This window comes from Corvus kubaryi, unplaced genomic scaffold, assembly GCF_017639235.1.
Source record: "Corvus kubaryi isolate FWS band 111438036 unplaced genomic scaffold, C.kubaryi_AGA036_p1.0 36979, whole genome shotgun sequence".
Taxonomy (NCBI): domain Eukaryota; kingdom Metazoa; phylum Chordata; class Aves; order Passeriformes; family Corvidae; genus Corvus; species Corvus kubaryi.
In genome coordinates, this window is record NW_024581001.1 from 5,847 (window position 1) to 21,304 (window position 15,458).

At 70.6% G+C, this 15,458-nt stretch overlaps 5 protein-coding genes across 13 annotated transcripts in view; 3 read left to right on the plus strand and 2 right to left on the minus strand.

The window, feature by feature from the left end:
• Nucleotides 1-1,946, plus strand: part of DHDH (dihydrodiol dehydrogenase) — a 5,383-nt gene extending 3,437 nt beyond the window's left edge. The window contains exon 8 of the mRNA XM_042020491.1: nt 1,926-1,946. Coding sequence (XP_041876425.1) covers nt 1,926-1,931 — 6 coding nt within the window. The 3' untranslated portion in view covers nt 1,932-1,946. The remainder of the gene's footprint in view (nt 1-1,925) is intronic.
• PIH1D1 (PIH1 domain containing 1) lies at nt 264-1,911 on the minus strand. The gene is made up of 8 exons (XM_042020493.1): nt 1,727-1,911; nt 1,593-1,656; nt 1,317-1,505; nt 1,162-1,223; nt 1,002-1,086; nt 805-898; nt 639-729; nt 264-346 (listed from the first exon to the last, which is right to left on the minus strand). Exons 1-8 carry the CDS (start codon nt 1,805-1,807, stop codon nt 308-310), a joined length of 705 nt encoding a protein of 234 aa, XP_041876427.1. The 5' UTR covers nt 1,808-1,911; the 3' UTR covers nt 264-307.
• Nucleotides 1,947-2,006: 60 nt separating the features above from the next.
• ALDH16A1 (aldehyde dehydrogenase 16 family member A1) lies at nt 2,007-7,560 on the plus strand. The gene is made up of 17 exons (XM_042020481.1): nt 2,007-2,202; nt 2,621-2,723; nt 3,076-3,202; nt 3,376-3,557; nt 3,632-3,709; nt 3,926-4,113; nt 4,199-4,354; nt 4,551-4,742; nt 5,020-5,124; nt 5,205-5,341; nt 5,413-5,506; nt 5,699-5,760; nt 6,040-6,117; nt 6,223-6,397; nt 6,491-6,667; nt 6,985-7,107; nt 7,305-7,560. The coding sequence occupies exons 1-17, from the start codon at nt 2,107-2,109 to the stop codon at nt 7,464-7,466; spliced, it is 2,235 nt and encodes a 744-aa protein (XP_041876415.1). The 5' UTR covers nt 2,007-2,106; the 3' UTR covers nt 7,467-7,560.
• A 231-nt stretch (nt 7,561-7,791) lies between these two features.
• FLT3LG (fms related receptor tyrosine kinase 3 ligand) lies at nt 7,792-9,951 on the plus strand. Its single transcript, XM_042020492.1, has 7 exons — nt 7,792-8,028; nt 8,114-8,215; nt 8,452-8,505; nt 8,634-8,777; nt 9,050-9,418; nt 9,626-9,698; nt 9,801-9,951. Exons 1-6 carry the CDS (start codon nt 7,999-8,001, stop codon nt 9,665-9,667), a joined length of 741 nt encoding a protein of 246 aa, XP_041876426.1. The 5' UTR covers nt 7,792-7,998; the 3' UTR covers nt 9,668-9,698; nt 9,801-9,951.
• Nucleotides 9,952-10,030: 79 nt separating this feature from the next.
• On the minus strand, nt 10,031-13,506 carry KASH5 (KASH domain containing 5). 9 transcript variants are annotated; one of them, XM_042020490.1, is made up of 16 exons: nt 13,351-13,506; nt 13,194-13,277; nt 12,431-12,937; nt 12,284-12,358; nt 12,016-12,196; nt 11,887-11,936; nt 11,741-11,807; nt 11,518-11,658; nt 11,323-11,440; nt 11,192-11,242; nt 11,040-11,117; nt 10,892-10,948; nt 10,734-10,793; nt 10,537-10,601; nt 10,393-10,450; nt 10,031-10,326 (listed from the first exon to the last, which is right to left on the minus strand). In XM_042020490.1, the coding sequence occupies exons 1-16, from the start codon at nt 13,406-13,408 to the stop codon at nt 10,069-10,071; spliced, it is 1,908 nt and encodes a 635-aa protein (XP_041876424.1). In that variant the 5' UTR covers nt 13,409-13,506; the 3' UTR covers nt 10,031-10,068. The 9 variants fall into 9 exon arrangements, with proteins under 9 accessions (XP_041876424.1, XP_041876423.1, XP_041876422.1 ...); XM_042020489.1 differs by having other exon boundaries at nt 11,741-11,780; nt 12,025-12,196; nt 12,284-12,937; XM_042020488.1 differs by having other exon boundaries at nt 11,741-11,783; nt 12,025-12,196; nt 12,284-12,937.
• Nucleotides 13,507-15,458: the final 1,952 nt, after the last annotated feature.

Genomic DNA, 15,458 nt, shown 5'->3' on the forward strand with positions numbered 1-15,458 from the left:
CACCGTGAGAACCTGCAGGGGGCGCCACGTGCTCAGCGGGGGGCGTGTCCCGCGGCCGGAAAAGGCGCGTCCTGCCCCGCCCCCTCCCGCCGTTGCCATGGTTACCTTGGAGCGGCGGCGGAAGCGCGCGCGGCACCGCGCGGGGTCCGCGGGCAGGGGCAGGCCCAGCTCCAGCAGCGCCCCCTGGCGGCCGGGCGGACCCGCGGCGGCGGCGCCCCCTGGCGGCGGGCGGAGCAGCAGCAGCCGCTCCTCGCTCAGCCCCAGCCAGAGAGACCCCGCCCCCTCCTGGGCGGGGCCGGGGCCAGCGTTAGGACACGCCCACAGCACCCCCACCTCCCCCTTCGGGCTGTAAGGGAGCCCCCATTGTCCTCTGAATGCCCCAGGATCTGGGAAACCCCTCCCGCCGCAACCCCAGCACCTCCCAGTGCCCCCTCCAGCATGATGGGAAACGCCCAGTGCCCACCCAGTGCCTCCCAGTTCCCCCCAGTGCCCACCCAGTAGGATGGGAACCCCCCCCAGCACCTCCCAGTTACCCCCCCAGGGCCCCTGAAAGATGATGAGAACCGCCCTCCCCACCCCCCAGGGCCCCCCCAGCAACTCCCAGTTCCCCCCAGTACCTCCCAGTTGCCTCCACTCACCACCTGGGGCAGGTGCACCCGGGCCTGCAGCACTTGTGGGTCCTGGGCCGAGGGCTCGGCGACCACCACGAACTGGGGGGGGTCTGGGGGGCTGCGGGGGGGGCACTAGTCAGGCTGGGGGGGCCCTGGGGATTTTGGGGAGGGCTCTCCAGGGGTCCCCACTCACCCCGGGAGCTCCTGGATGTGGGGCCGGGGCCGGGCCCGGATGTTCTGGGCTGAGATAGAGCCCAGGAATTTCCGGTTCTGCAGCACCCGCCAGCCTGGGGGGGCACAGGGGGGTCACAGGGGGGTCACAGGGGGGCCAAGGGGAGGGGCAGACCCCCCCAGCCCCACCTAAGCCCTCTCAGCGCTCTCCAGTCTCACCAGTGAGCTCCAGTTCCACGCCGTACTTCTCCGACAGCCCCTCCATGGCCACAGTCAGGAAGAACTCGAGGTACAAAGGATCGGCCTGGGAGCGCCGGGGTGGGGGTCAGAGGCCTGCAAAACCTCCCCGAGACCCCAGTTCCCCCATCCCCACCCCCACCTGGAGCGTCCTGAAGAATCCCGAATTCACCACCACATCGTAGGCGGTGCAGCCACGGCCTCCTGTGGGGTTGGGAGAGATTTCAAGAGAATTTGGGGTTCACCAGGGGTGCCGAGGGAAGGGGGGATTTGGGGACAATTTCTGGGGTCTCTGACCTCGGTCTAGCTCGGCGTGTGCCTCCCCGAGGCTCATGGGGATCCTGAAGCCGCCGTCGGGGCCGGGGGGCTCCCGCAGGAGCCTCTGGAGGCCCGGGGGGGACACGGGGGGTGGCGGCGGCACCTCGGGCGAGTGACAGACGTTGACAAACACTTTGTTCCCACCCGCGCGGGTCTTCACGCACAGCCCTGGGGGTGCACACGGGGTTGGGGGGTTGGGGGGCCGGCGGGGACCGCCCCGAACCCTCCCCAAAACCTACCGGAGCCTCCCCTTACCCGGCTGCGGGGTGACGGCGCGGGCGGGGCCGGGGCGCGGGGGCTCCTCAGGGTCCGGGGTCACCTGCGAGGATGAGAGGGGGTGTTCAGAGCCGGGATCGGGATCGGGATCGGGATCCCCTCCCAGGACCCACCTGCAGCAGGAGCCGCCGCAGCGCCGCCTCCTCCTCCTCGTCCGCCTCCAGCTCGGCCGAGAGCAGCGACGGGTCCGCCATGGCCTGGGGGACCGGGATGGGGGAGAATCCGGAGAGGGAGGGGAAAACACCACGACTCCCGGCCCGGGATGGACCGAGACCCCAGGGAGCCTCCCCGGAGACCCCCAGGGACCCCCCTGAGTGACCCCCGGAGCCGCCCTGACCGCGGCCGCCGCTTCTTGGCGTCCCGTCACTTCCGCTCCCGGCGGGGCCCGTCTCCGTGGTTACGCGGGGACGCTCTGGCCGCTTCCGCTCCGTCTCGGTAGTCCTGGGAACGGCTCTGGCCGATCCCGCCCCGTCTCGTTGGCCCCTCGGCGGCGATGGCGGCTCTGGTGGCCCTCGGGGCTGCCCCGGTCGCCAAAATCTTCTCCACGATGGAGGAGGGACCGATCCCCGCGGGGATCAACCCGGGAGAAGTGAGGGGGGATCTGGGGGTCCCCGTGGGTGGGCCCTGGGGGGGACCCTGGGAGTCCTGTGGGGGCCCCTGAGGATCTTGAGGGGCTCTTGAGGGGCTCTTGGGGAGCTCCTGAGGAACTGGGAGGAGTCTGGGGGGGCTCCTGAGGGAAATAAGGAGGCTGGAAGAAGCATCTGGGGGGGAACTGGGACGGGTTTTGGGGGTCCCGTGAAGATGGGGGGGTCCTGGGGGGCACTGTGGGGACACTGGGGGGTCCTGGGGGGGTCCTGGAGCTGGAGTGGTCACGGGCGGAGCCCAGGGTCCCTCGGGGTGTGTCCGGGTCAAAGTCCTCCCATGGCCCCAAGGTCATTTGGGGGGATGGGGGAGGCTTTGCTGGGGCCAGGGGGTCCCAGGGGTGTCCCCCCCCCCCCCCCCCCCAGGCGTGGCTGGAGTCCCATGGCCGCAGCCTCGGACACTTCGTGGCCGGAACGTGGCTGAAGCCACCGGGAAGGATGAGCCTGGAGTGCCGGGAGGCCGCCACGGGTACGGGGAGGAGACAGGGGTTGGGGTCAGGGGTTGGGGTTGAGGGTCACGAATTGGGATCAAGGGTTGGGGGGTGAAGTCAGGCCAGCGTTGGGGGTCAGGGGTTAAGGGCAGGGTCACTTATTGGGGGTCAGGGTTACGGGTGGGGTTGGGGGTCAAGGGTCAAGGTCATAGATTTGGGGTCGCTGGTCCAGACCAGGGTCAGGGGTTGGTGATTGGGGTCAAGGATCGGGTCAGGGCCGTGGATTTGGGGTCAGGACCCTGCTCCGGGCTCAGGGTTTGGGATCAGAGTCATGGATTGGGGGTCAGGGCTTGGGGTGGGGATGGCCATCAGTGGCCTGTCCGTCCCCAGGCCGGACGGTGGCTGTGGTGCCGGCGGGGGACAGCTCGGACCTGGCCGCGGCTGTGGCGGCGGCGGCGGCGGCGGCCGAGGCCTGGGCAGGGCTGGGGGGGCCCGAGTGGGGGCAGCGCCTGACCCGGTGAGTGACCCCCTGACCCCATGTGACCCTCTCTGTGCCCCTCGGGTGACCTTTGACCTTTCGCTGTTCCCCCCATCCCCAGGTGACCCCGGGTGACCCCAAGCCCCTCCCCAATGTCCCCCAGTGTCCCCCCATTGTCCCCCTGACCACCCCATGTTCCTGCTGCCCCCCAGGCTGGCCACCACGCTGGACGGTGACCGCAGGGGGACAATGGGGGCCCTGCTGGCCCTGGCCAGAGGGCGGCCACTCAGCCGGACCCTCGGGGCCGACCTGGACCTGGGGCTGCGGCTGCTTCAGGTGCCCGCAGGGGGGACCCAGCTCGGCCCCCCTGGCCTGGAGGGCTGGACCCCACTGGGTGAGTGGCCACTGTCCCCGCGGTGTCCCCTGTGCCTTGCTCGTGTCTCCTGACCCCCTGCGTGTCCCCCCCAGGGGTGGTGGCTGTGGTCCTGGCAGGTCCCTGCTCGCTGTCAGCGCTGCTCTGGAAACTGGGGCCACTCCTCGCCATGGGTGAGCGGTGGTTGGGGATCTTGGGGACGGTTTGGGGACCTTGGGGACAACTAGGGACCCAGGGAAGAAGGGGGAGATCCAGGGTACAAGGGGGGATCCGGGTCTGGGGGGCTCCCGAATGTCCCTCAGAGGTGTCTTTGGGGTGTCTCAGTTGCATTTTGGGGTTTTCCAGCATCGTTTTGGGGTGTCCCAGCCACGTCTGGGGTGTCTCCGCAGGGAACACGGCCCTGGTACTGTGCTCTCCGGCCGCTGCCCCTCCACTGCTGCTGCTGGGGGAACTGAGCGGGGAGGGGGCAGCGCTGCCCCCCGGGGTCCTCAACGTCCTGGTCGGACCCCTGGGGCTGTGCCAGGCCTTGCGTGCCCACCCTGAGGTCACTTCTGTCACCTTCCTGGGAGCATCACAGGTATGGCGGCGTCGCCATGGTGGGAGGTGACAACAGCGGGGTGTATCCCCAACTCGGGGGTCCCCAGCACTGTCCCTGTCCCCAGGAGGAGCTGCAGGCACTGGTCTGGGGGTCCCCATGCCGAGGGCCGCGCCTGGGTGGTCCCCGTGGTGGCCGTGTCGTGGTCATCGTGCTGGACTCGGCCGACCTGGACAGCGCTGCTGCTGCCATCGCCGCCACAGCCGCCACTCCCCCTGCACTGGTGGGGGCTGGGGGGGTCCTGGGGGGGGGTTGGGTTATTTTGTTTTCGGCGGGGGGGGTTTCAGGGAGTTTTGGCAAGGTTTTTGTGGGGATTGAGGGGGGTTTTTTGGAAGCTTTTCGAGGGGTTTTTGGGTTTTTTTGGGAGTTTCTTGGTAGTGTCCCAGGCCACCCTGACATCCCCCCCACTGTGTCCCCAGTTCCCGTGGGGGGGCTGCGTGGTGCTGGCCCAGGACGCGGTGGCGGCGGCGCTGGAGCGGCGGCTCCAGGCCCGGCTCGGGGCCCTGCGAGTTGGAGACCCCCTGGACCCCAAAACCGAGGTGGGGCCGCTGCCCCCCGGGACCCCCCTGCCCGAGGGGGTGGTGCAGGAGGCGCATGAAGAGGGGGCGCAGGTGAGGGGGGTCGCAAAGGGGGCCAGGGTGAGGTGGCTGTGGGGACATTGGGGTGAGGCGGGGGGGGTGGGACGGTGGGGAGGGGCACAGAGTGTTTGCAGTTGAATTTGAGAGTTCCTGGACATTGGGGTCCCCTAGGGTAGGGTTTGAGGGGTCCCCTGGGGGAAAATTTGGGGATTCCTGGGCATTGGGGTTCCCTTGGGGGCAGTTTGGGGGTGCCCCGGGTGGCACTTTCAGGGTCCCCGCTGGTTGGGACCCCGTTTTTTTCCCCCCCCAGGTTTTCCAGATGCCGCTGCCGCCGCTGCCGGAGGGGGGACATCGTTTCTATCCCCCCACGCTGATCTCGGGGGCAGCCCTGACCTCATGCTGCCTGCGGGAGCCGGTGGGTGGCCCTGGGGGGGACCCTCAGGGGTGCCTTTTGGGGTCCCCTGAGTGTCCCCTGAGTGTCCCCTGCCCTGCCAGGCCCCAGGGCCGCTGCTGGTGCTGCTGCCCGTGCGCAGTCCCAACGAGGCCGTGGCTGTGGCCTCGGCGCTGCCCCAAACTGTGGCTGCCGCCGTCTGGGCCCAGGACGTCACTGTGGCCTTGGACACTGCAGACAGGTGACCACCAGCCCCCCTGAGCCCTGAGCCGTGCAGTGACCGCTGACCGCTGACCGCTGACCCCTCCCCAGGCTGCCCCAGGGGCTGGTGTGGCTCAACGCCCTGGACCTGTTGGACCCCAGTGGGGGCTGCGCTGGGGGGGCCATGGACACTGACCTGGATGAGGTGGCGGGGTCCTGGGTGGTCTGGGAGGGGTCACAGGGGGGTTTGGCGGATGCTGGAGGAACGGAGAGGTTTCCTGGGGGGGATCCTGAGTGGTTTTGTGGGGAATGGGGTGGGTTTTGGGGGTCCCTGGGGTGGTTTGGTGGGGTCTGGTGCCATTGCAGGTGGGCTGAGCGCCCCCTGCGCTCCCTCCAGGCGCTGCGAGAGTTCGGGTGCCCCCCCTGGGAACAGCCCCCCGAGGTGGATGAGCCGCTCAGGTATCTCCTGATGGGATGGGGACCCCTCCCCATGATGGAGACCCCAAATTAGGGGGTCCCAGGATGAAAACTCCGAGATGGGGACCCCACTGTGACCTTTAACCCCCCCGGGCCCCCCTTCCCCCCCCCCCCCCCCCGCGGGTGGCCCCATCCCATTCTCCCAGGGGGTCCCATACCCCCCTCAGGACCCCAATTCTCCCTCTCCAAGGGGTGCCGCTGATGCCTTAAGAGGCATCCCCCGGTGTCCTCCCCTTCTTTGACCCCCTGTCCCTGTCCCAGCCCGCTGGTGACCGCGGATGACCCCAGCGATCCCGACCTGGCTCAGGCCGTGGCCGCGGCCCGCGGGGCCGCCCCGGGGTGAGTGACCGGGGTGGGGGGCGGCACCTCCAGGGGTGTCCCCGACCATGGGACCCCTTGGAGAGGGGAGGGGGGGTCGGTCCCCAACGCCCCCGGCTCCCGCAGGTGGGGGCGGCTGCCGGGGGCGTCTCGGGCCCGGGTGCTGCGGGGGGCGGCGGCCGCGCTGGGGGGGACACACGGGACCCCCAAGGACGGCGACAGCGGCGACACCGACGGGAGCCTGCGGAGGGCGCTGCTGCGCTGGGCGGCGCGCGCGGAGCGCGTGGGCGGGGCCGTGCAGGTGGGCGTGGCCAAGAGGGGGGCGGGGGGCGGGGCTGGGGGTCTTTGATGGACGGGCGCGAGCTCTGAGTGGGCGTGGCCAATCCCGCTGCAGGAGGTGCCCGGGGGGCGCGCGCTGGTGACGCGCAGGCCGCTGGGCGTGGTGGGCGTGGCCTGGGGCTGGCCCCGCCCCCTGCCGCTGGAGCTCCTCCCCCCGGCGCTCGCGCTCGGAAACTGCCTCGTGGTGGCGGCGCCCCCTGGCGGCGCCGGTCCCGTTCAGCGGCTACGGAAGGTGCGGAACTCCGGGACCTCCCCCCCCCCCCCGCTGACCACCCCCCGGGACCCCCGGGTGACACCTGTGACTCCCTAGGAGCCCCCGGGCGACCCCTCTGTGTGACCTCCGGGTGCCTCCCTGTGACCCCCCACATGTACCCCTTGATAAAGCCCCTATGTGCCCCCCGCGCGACCCCCGGGAGCCGCCATGTGCCCCCTGCGACCCCGCGTATGCCCCCCGAACCCTTGCAGGACCCCCTATGTCCTTTCCCATCACCCTCGGACTCCCCCCCCCCCCCCCCCCGGGGACACTGCCCCCTTCCCGTGTGTCCCCAGGCTCTGGTGGCCGCGGGGCTCCCGGGGGGGGCCCTGGTGGTGCTTCCCGGGAATTCCCGGGGGTCCGGCTCGCGCCTGGCACGACAGCACCCGGACGGGCTGTGGCTCTGTGGGACGGACGCGGTGAGTGGGGGAAGGGGGCTGCATGGTGGGGGAACAGAATGTGGGGACATGAGCAGGGTGGGCAGCGATACTTGGGGGGGATCTCTGTGGCATTTTGGGGGTCCCAAGCCGTGGGATGGCCGCAGTGGTGGGGTGGGGATTTGGGGTGGGGTCGGGCATCACCCCAGCTGTCCCTTCTTGTGTCCCCCCCCACCCAGGACTGCGACTGGGCCTCTGCCGTGAGTGTCCCCCGCGTTTGGGGGGTCCCCGCGGGACTCCTGGGGGCTGGGGGGCAGGACCCCCCTCCCGGCGCCGAGCGGGAGCTGGAGCTGCGCTGCACCCGCCCCCACTGTCTGTGGCTGCCGGGAGGGGGTCCCTGAGACCCCCCAGAACTCCCCAAACCTGCGGGGATTTCAGACCTCACACTGTGCCCCCAACCCGCGACCCCCACCCCAATAAACCGCTCCGACCGCAGCCACCGTCGTGTCTCTGTTTTCGGGGGGGTGCCGGAGGTCTCGGGGCGGGGTGGGGGTAATATTTTGGGGGTGCCCCGCCCCCGCACGTGCCCGGACGCCCGGGTCCCCCTCCCTCACGCGGGGCAGCGGCACTCCAAGCTCTTCGGGACCGGGCGAGAGGTCCCGAGCGCCGGAGCCACCCGTGGGATTGGGGAGGGGGTCCCTGGGGTGAGAAGGGGGCGGCCGGGGGTCCGCAGGGAAGGAGGGAGGGAGGGAGCGGGAGGCTCAGGACGTCCCGCTGCCCCCTCGGGTTTCCTGGGCCCCCTCCCGGCTCGGTGCCGCTTTCGCTTTCGGCGGCGGCTCCGCCGCGGCCCGAGTGGTCCCGGGGGGGGGGTCCCGGGGGTGGCTCCGCGAGCGATCGGGGGTCCCCGTGCGCCGCCCTCCGCTCGGCAGCGCCATGGACTCGCCCCCTCCCAGCTCTGCTCTGGTAAGTGGGGACCCACCCCCCCGCCCCTCCGGGACCCCCGTGAGAGCCGCTCGGGACGCCCAGAGCCCCCCTGGTGCCCCCCCAGGTGCCGCTCCTGCTCCTCCTGGCCGCGCCCGCCCCCGGCAGCTGCTGCTCCTTCGCCTTCAACCCCGTCAGCAGCACCTTCCGCGCCCACCTCAATAACCTGGTGAGACCCCCGCCCCCCCCCGGGGGCCCCCCCCCCCCCGACTTCCGGAATCCCCCTGAGACCCAGAGGATTCCCCTGCGCCCCTCCGACCCCCCACTCCCCAGGGAAGGCCCCACCCTGTGTCGAAAAGACCTCCTGACTGCACCCACTCACCCCCAAAGGGTCGTTGGGGACCCCCTGAGCGCCCCCCTCAGCCCTCTGGGCTGTTTTTGGGGACCCCATGACCCCTCCCACAGACTCCCTGGCTGCTCCTCGACTACCCCGTGGCGATGCCCAGCAACCTGGAGCCGGTGAGCGAGACACCCCCCCTCTGAATTCCACGTGTGTCCCCCAAATCCCCCCCTCTTCCTGCACCCCCTGACTTCTCCAACCCCTGGCCTGTGTCCCCCCAAATTCCGAACTCCCCCACCCTCCCCAGGACAGTGGCTGCTCTGATCTCTGGGGGGTGCACTTTGGGGCAGTGGCTCTGCAGCGAATGTTGGGGGTGGCGGGGAAGGACTTGGCCCCCCTGCTCAGGACCCTCCTTGCCCAGCTCCACTTCGTGGCTGAGTGTCACATCCAGGTGGGTGGGGGTCCCTGGGGGGCCCCGAGGGGGGTGGGGGGGATTGGGAGGCTCAGGGTAGGCGGTTATGGGGTGGTCCTGGGGAGACCAAGGTGAGGTTGAGGGTCTTGAGGGGCTCTAGAGACCCCGCAGGGGTCTGGGGGGCTCCCTGAGGTGTCCAGGGTAACTCTGGGGGTCCTGGGAGGGGACTCCCAAGCGGGAGCTCTGGGGCATTTCTGGGGTTTCAGAAGGGGTCTGGGGTCCCCCTGGCGGGCTCCTGTGACACCCCCCAGGACCCCCAGGGCTGTGTCCGGCTGGAGACGGTGAACGTGTCGCAGCTGCTGGAGACCCTGGTGCAGCACCTGGGGGAGCTGCAAGGGAGACCCCCCCACTTCCCTGGCTGCGCCCACCTGCGCTGCCAGCCAGGTAGCCCCCCGGGACCCCCGAGAGACCCCCAGGACCCCTCCAGGGCAGCTGCTGACCCCCATCTCCCCCCAGGCCCAGCGCTGACTAGCCTGGCCGTGCGGCACGAGGGGACCCTGGGGGCCAGGCAGGGACCCCCCAGCCCTGCTGGACACGGGCTGGTGCTGCTGGGGGGAGTCGGGGGGGCCCTGGGCCTGGCGGCGGCAGCCTGGATGCTGTGGAGGAGACCCTGTGCCCAGGTGGGGCCACTGGAGGTCACTCTGGGGGATGGCTGTCTTGGGGGCACCAGGGGGGCTTTGCGTGTTGGGGACACTGGGGATGCTGTGGGTGTGGGCTCTCCTGGGGTCACTGGGAGCACTGGTGGCTGTCTTGGGGTCACTGGGAGGGCTGAGGACACTGGGAGCACTGGGGAGCACTGGGAGGTCCTTTCCCTCAGCCCCCCCCAGCCCTCACAGGCACCCCCGACGTCAGAGCAGGACGGGACCTGAGTGGCTGAGCGGTACCTGGGGACAAACACAGGTACTGGGAGGGCTCCTGGATACTGGGATCACTGGGAATGTCCTGAGCAGGGCCAGGGGAGGCCCCTGGACCATCAGGTCCTCACCTTCTGCCCCTGTCCAGGCTGGCCTGAACCACTGGTCAGAGACTGGGATGCCCCAGTTCCCTGCTGGAAGCCCTTGGGGGCCACACCGGGATCTCCTGGAGCCACAGAGAGACGGGGGGGCCCGGCCTGGCCTCCGCAGTGCCCATAAAGCTGATGTGGACACCCTGACTCTGACCCTGACCCTGCTCTGGGAGGAACTGGGTGGACTGGGATGAGTGTTTGAGGGAACTGGTACGGACCAGGGTGATGCAGCAGTGCTCAACTGGCCTTTACTGGGGGGGCGGCTCACAGGGGTGGGGGGCTCCGGTAGCACAGCTGGGGCTGGGGCCACTGGCGGGGCAGGAGGTAGAGCAGGGCCAGCAGCGCCAGCAGCGCCAGAGCCCACGGCGACAACGGTGCCCACGGCGACAACGGTGCCCATGATGACAATGGCACCTGCGAGGCCACCACCTCGGCCACCTCCTCGCCACTCCCTGCCAGGCCTCTTCCTCCAGACAGCACCATCCCGGTCTCCTCCTCCTCCTCCTCCGTGTCCCCCGTCCGCTGGGCACAGCCTCTGGGTCAGTAGCTGAGAAGACCCTGCGGGGTCTCCCTTGATCCCACCCTTACCTGGCTCGCTGCCGCCGTGGCCTGGACATCCGGCTGGCCGCGTGGGCACCACGGGCGCCTGTGGGAGGGACAGGAGGGTGAGGATGGCGAGGGGAGGGCTCTGGAGCGTCCCGAGGACGCCTCCCATCCATGTGTCTCCCCTACATGGCCCAGGCGTCCCTCAGCCGGCCCAGCTGCTGCCGCATCTGCGTCGTCTCCAGCCGCAGCTCCTGGGGGGGCAAGGGGGTTGTCACCTTCTGCCCTTGACCTCCACAGAGAGGGTAGCCACCGTGGGGCTGTGCTGTGGCTCAGGGGCTCTGCAGCCGCTCTCTGGGCTCACACCAAGGCCAGCCATGCCGTACCTGCACCACCCGCTCATACTCCTCCAGTCCCGCTGTGAGCTCCTGGACCCGCTGCCCCGCCTGCGGGACAGGGCTGGACATGAGGGGCCGTGGGAGAGGGCCGGGGGGTGGCCCTGGTGACAGCTGAGGAGGTGGCAGTGTCACTGGGCAGCGCTCACCTGGGCAAGAGCTGCGTCCCGGGCGGAGAGCAGGGCAGTGCCACGGCAGAGCTGGGCCTGGGTAGAGGTATGGAGACAGGGACACTCCTTGTCATCGTCTGACACAGCCCCCAGTACCACTCACCATGGCCACTGTGCCACCGCTCACCTCCAGGTTGGCCATCCGCGCCGCCTGCGCCTGGATCTGCTCCCGCAGTCCCTGGCCCTCGGCGAGGAGCTGCTGGTTCTGCCAGGGGTGAAACAGGGCTGGGGTTCCCCACGGCACTGCCCTACCGGGGCAGCCCCCGGCGCCAGGCTCACCTCCTCCTGTAGACCCTCGGCCCGCGAGCACAGGCTGCGCTGCTCCTTCTCCTGGGGAGGGCATGGCCGTGAGGGGGGCATTGCGTGACACCACAGGTGACGCCACGTGGCACCTCGGCCGAGCCTCTCACCGCGTGCCGTGCCTGCCGCCGGAGCTCGGCGTTCTCCTCCTCCAGCCGTTTCACCACGGCCTTCACGTCCTCCAGCTCCTCGACGGCCACCCTGGCCTGCTCTAGCGCCTGCCGGCTGCTGCCAGGGCCAAACGGTGTTTCAGCATTCCCAGGATGCTGATCCAGACCCCATCCCCGGGAGCCCCTCAGGAGCACCTTCGCAGCTGCGCTTGGAGCTGTGTGGTCTCCTCAGCCAGGCGGGCGTTGAGCTCCTCGGCCAGCTCGGCATCCCGCTGCAGTTTGGTGTTCTGAGCCGCCAGCTGGCGGGCACGGCTCCGCAGCCCCGCGGCCTCGGCGCTGCCGGGGAGTGCCACTGGTCCTGGGGTGCTCCTGGGAGCACGGCCAGGGATGGCGGGGTGTCCCTGCAGCGGGCACTTACGGGGTGGTGATGTCCGTGTTGTCACCCTGGAGCTGGCCGGCTGCTGGGGATGTGTGTCCGTCATTCTCTGCAGGATGGACACAGGGGCCTGTACTTGTGTCCCCATTGGGGCCACAGTGACTCCCTTTTCCTGTGCCAACACCCACCCGCCGGCGTCGGTCCAGTGTCGCCAGTCGCCACGTCCTGCTCCTCGGCCCTGCATGGATGGAGCCATGGGTCAGCGCCACTGACCAGTCCAGCCTGCCCCAGGCACTGTCCCATCCCTCGGCACTGACCCATCCTGCCTGCACGCTGCGATCCAGGCGCCCATGGCCGCGCGGAATCGGGTCCGGTCCAGTGCCGTGCCCGCGGCCGCAGGGTCCAGCGCCCGCCGCAGCGCCCGCAGCCGCCCATCGTGCCCACTGTGCCCCGTCATCGCTGCCACGTACTCGACCACCCGCTGCGGCTGCACCATCCCTGGGGCGGACGGAGGGGTCACGGACGATGGTGACCATCCCAGGGGAGTTTGGCCGTGGCCACCACGGCCGCAGGGGGTTTGGCTACCTGTGCGCTCCGGGTCGCAGGCAGCGAAGGTGCAGTCCAGGGCAAACTCGTCCGAGCAGCCGCTCTCGGAAGGGGCTGGGGGGGGGACATGGGTTATGGAGGAGCTCGGCGCCTCACCCCCCGCCCCGTCCCTCATGGTCCCCGCACCTGGCAGGGGGATGACGGCGCCCGGGGCGCAGGGCCCCTCCGCAGCCATCGTGTTCGGGGGTGCTCCGATGTCGCCGCTGCCCCGGGGCACAGCCGAGGGTCGGGGATTTCTGAGGGGATCCCGGGGGCGTCGTGGGGCTGAGGGGGAGCCGGGGGGGGAGGGGGGGAATCGCCTCACGGCGGAGGAAAGGGGCGGGGCCTCGCGCCAGCATTTCCCGCCCAGCGAAAAGGAGGCGTGGCCACCGGAAAGGGGCGGGGAAAGGGGCGCGGCCACAGGAAAGGGGCGTGGCCAGCGCTGCTCCACGCGAGCCGCGCGTTCTCGGTCCCCTCCCGATCCCGTCCCTGTCCCGTCTCGGTTCCGCTGCTTCCCAACGGCTTTTATTGAAGGACAAACCCCCCCGCCCTTCCCCCCACCCCGCCCCGGCCCCCTCAGAGTCCCCGCAGCAGCTTCTCGTAGTGGGAGTCCAGGTTCCGGACCAGGAACATCGACAGCATCAGCAGGGAAAGCTGGGAGCAGAGAGCAGGATCAGCCCTCCCGGACCCACCCGCATCCCTGACCCCCCTCCCGGCCACCCTGAATCCCCACGGACCCTTCTGCCCATCCTGAATCCCCACCAACCCCCCGGTTTCCCATAGACCATCCCCTGAACCCTCCCTGGCCCCCCAGCTGCTCCCCAGCCCACCCACCCTATGGTCCCACAGCCTCCCGACCATCCCCAGCCCCTCTCCAGCTCAGCCCTCCACCCCAGGGCATCCCTCCTACCTCCCCCAGGCTGATGCCTATGCAAACCCCCACGATGGTGACCAGGTTTCCGGCCAGCCAGGTCTGGACCCTCTCCTTGCAGCCCTGGTGTGACACATAGGGGTTACTTGGAGCCCCTCCCAGAGCTCCAGGACACCCCAATTCCCCCGTGCCTCACCCTGGGGAAGATGTCCTGGGGGGCGGCCACGGGGCAGTGGCCGTGGGGGAGCACCCATGGGGTCTCGAGGGTGCTGTTGGGTGCCCTGAGGCAGGAGCAGGCGATGGCCCTGTCCTCGTCCCTGGTGCCGTCCCTGGTGGCGTCATCGTGGTGGTCCCAGTCCTGGGGTCCTTTCCAGCCACAGCAGCCGAGCTGGGGGGGGGGCAGGGGTCAGTGGGGTGGCCGTGGGGCGGCTCTGGGGGTCGTTTTGGGGGGTCTCACCTGCTGCTGGACAGCGTCCCAACTCTCATGGGGGTCCCCAGGTGGTCCCTGGGCGGGGTACCCCCGGATCAGCTCCTCCGCGTAGGTGGCCACCTTTGTAGCCAGCTGGGGAGGGGGATCAGCATCGTCCCAAGACCGCAGGGTCTCCCCCTGTCTTGTCCCTCAAATGGGGACATCCCCGACCCCGGGGTGTCCCCTCCAGCCCCGGGGTCCCCCCTGCACTCACAGCGGCGCGCTGCGTGTACACGATGATGGCCACTGTGATCTGGGCAGCGAAGAGCAACAGCAGGATCCCAAAATACTTTCAGGATAAACAGGGAAGGTGAGGGTCAGCCAGACCTCCCCCCAAGCCCCTCCCTGGCACCGGGGCAGCTCGGAGGGGTCCCCCCCTCCCCGCTCATGCTCCCCAGGCACAGGATGTGGTAGCACCACGTGGCCCCGCGGTTGCCCCAGGAAGTTGCGGCACAGCCACCCCCCGCCCCCCCCCCAGTTCCGTGACCCTTCCCGACTCCCCCCCAGCCCCCCAACTCACCAGCCCCAGCATAACCTTGACCTCCTTGAGGGCCCCCAGGCACCCTAGGAATCCCAGGAGCATCGTGACGATGCCGACCCCAGAGAAGCCGTAGGACCAGATCCTCAGGCTGGCCAGTGGTGACCCTGGGGGACACGGCGGGGGAAGGGGAGTCAGGGAGCCCCCCAGCTCGGGGTGCCACACACCTTGGGATACCCCACGCTTCGGGGGTCCCTTACCCAGCACGGCGGCGAAGCTCTGCCGGTCGAAGAGGACCCAAAAGCTGAAGGTGAGGAGGAGCATGCCCAGGAACTGGGAGGGGGGGGGGGGGGGGGCGCCGCCCCGGAGAAACGGGGCCCCCCAAGCTCTGCATCCCGCATCTCCCCCCTGCCCTCCGAAGTTCTACTTCCCCCTCTCTCCCCCTGTCCCCCAAGCCCGCCTCCAGCCCTGTGTACCCCCTCTCCCCCCTGCCCCCCAAGTCCTCCCCCAGCCCCACTCACGAAAAAGAAGAGGTTGAGGAGGAAGAGGAAGCACTTGGTACAGCCGAGGCAGCTTTTGGGGCTCATGCCTGCACGGGGATCTCACACACACACGGCCTCAGAGCCCACCCCAAGGCCGAACCGCCCCCGGGCCCCTCGTTCCCCCCGCGCACCTGCGGCCGCTCCGCCCGCCCCGTCGGAGCCGCTGCCTCGGGCCCCGCAGGAAGCGCCAGGGGCGGCGGGAGCGCCGCGGGGGCGTCGCCCCGGGGCCCCCATGGACGATGGGGGGGGGGAATGTGACCCCCCCCGGTGTCACCCCCGCGAGAGGGGAGTGACACCGGGGGTCCCGGGGGGCCGCGGGGGGCGGGACCGAGGGATAAGTGACAGGTCAGGGGCACGGCCAACCCGTGAGGGGCGGGGCCAGGCCGGGAGGGGCGCGGCGATGGGCGCGGTCTCCCCCCGCCCCCGCCCGTGTGTGGAACGTTGCCCCCATCACGTGATCAGGGCACATCGCCCCGCCGCCGGTATCACGTGACGCCGGCGGGGACCACGTGGTTCGGGCGCGATGGCGGCGGCGGCGGCAGCTTCGTCCCAGCGGGGCGGGGGCAGCGGCGGCGGCGGCGGCGGTGGTGGTGATCCCGGGGCCGGGACTGGGGGCGGCTCCGGCGAGCCCGCCCCGCCGCCGGGGGGCGGCGGTGAGTGGAGGGGTTGGCGGGACCCGCGGAGGGGCGCGGCCTGTACGGGCCCGGCGGCGGCGGCGACCGGGGTCGGTGGCCGCGTACCCCCCGGTCAGCGCCCCGCTGTCCGCAGGGGCCTCCTCTGACCAGATCATGGAGACGGGGGCGATCCTGCTGCGG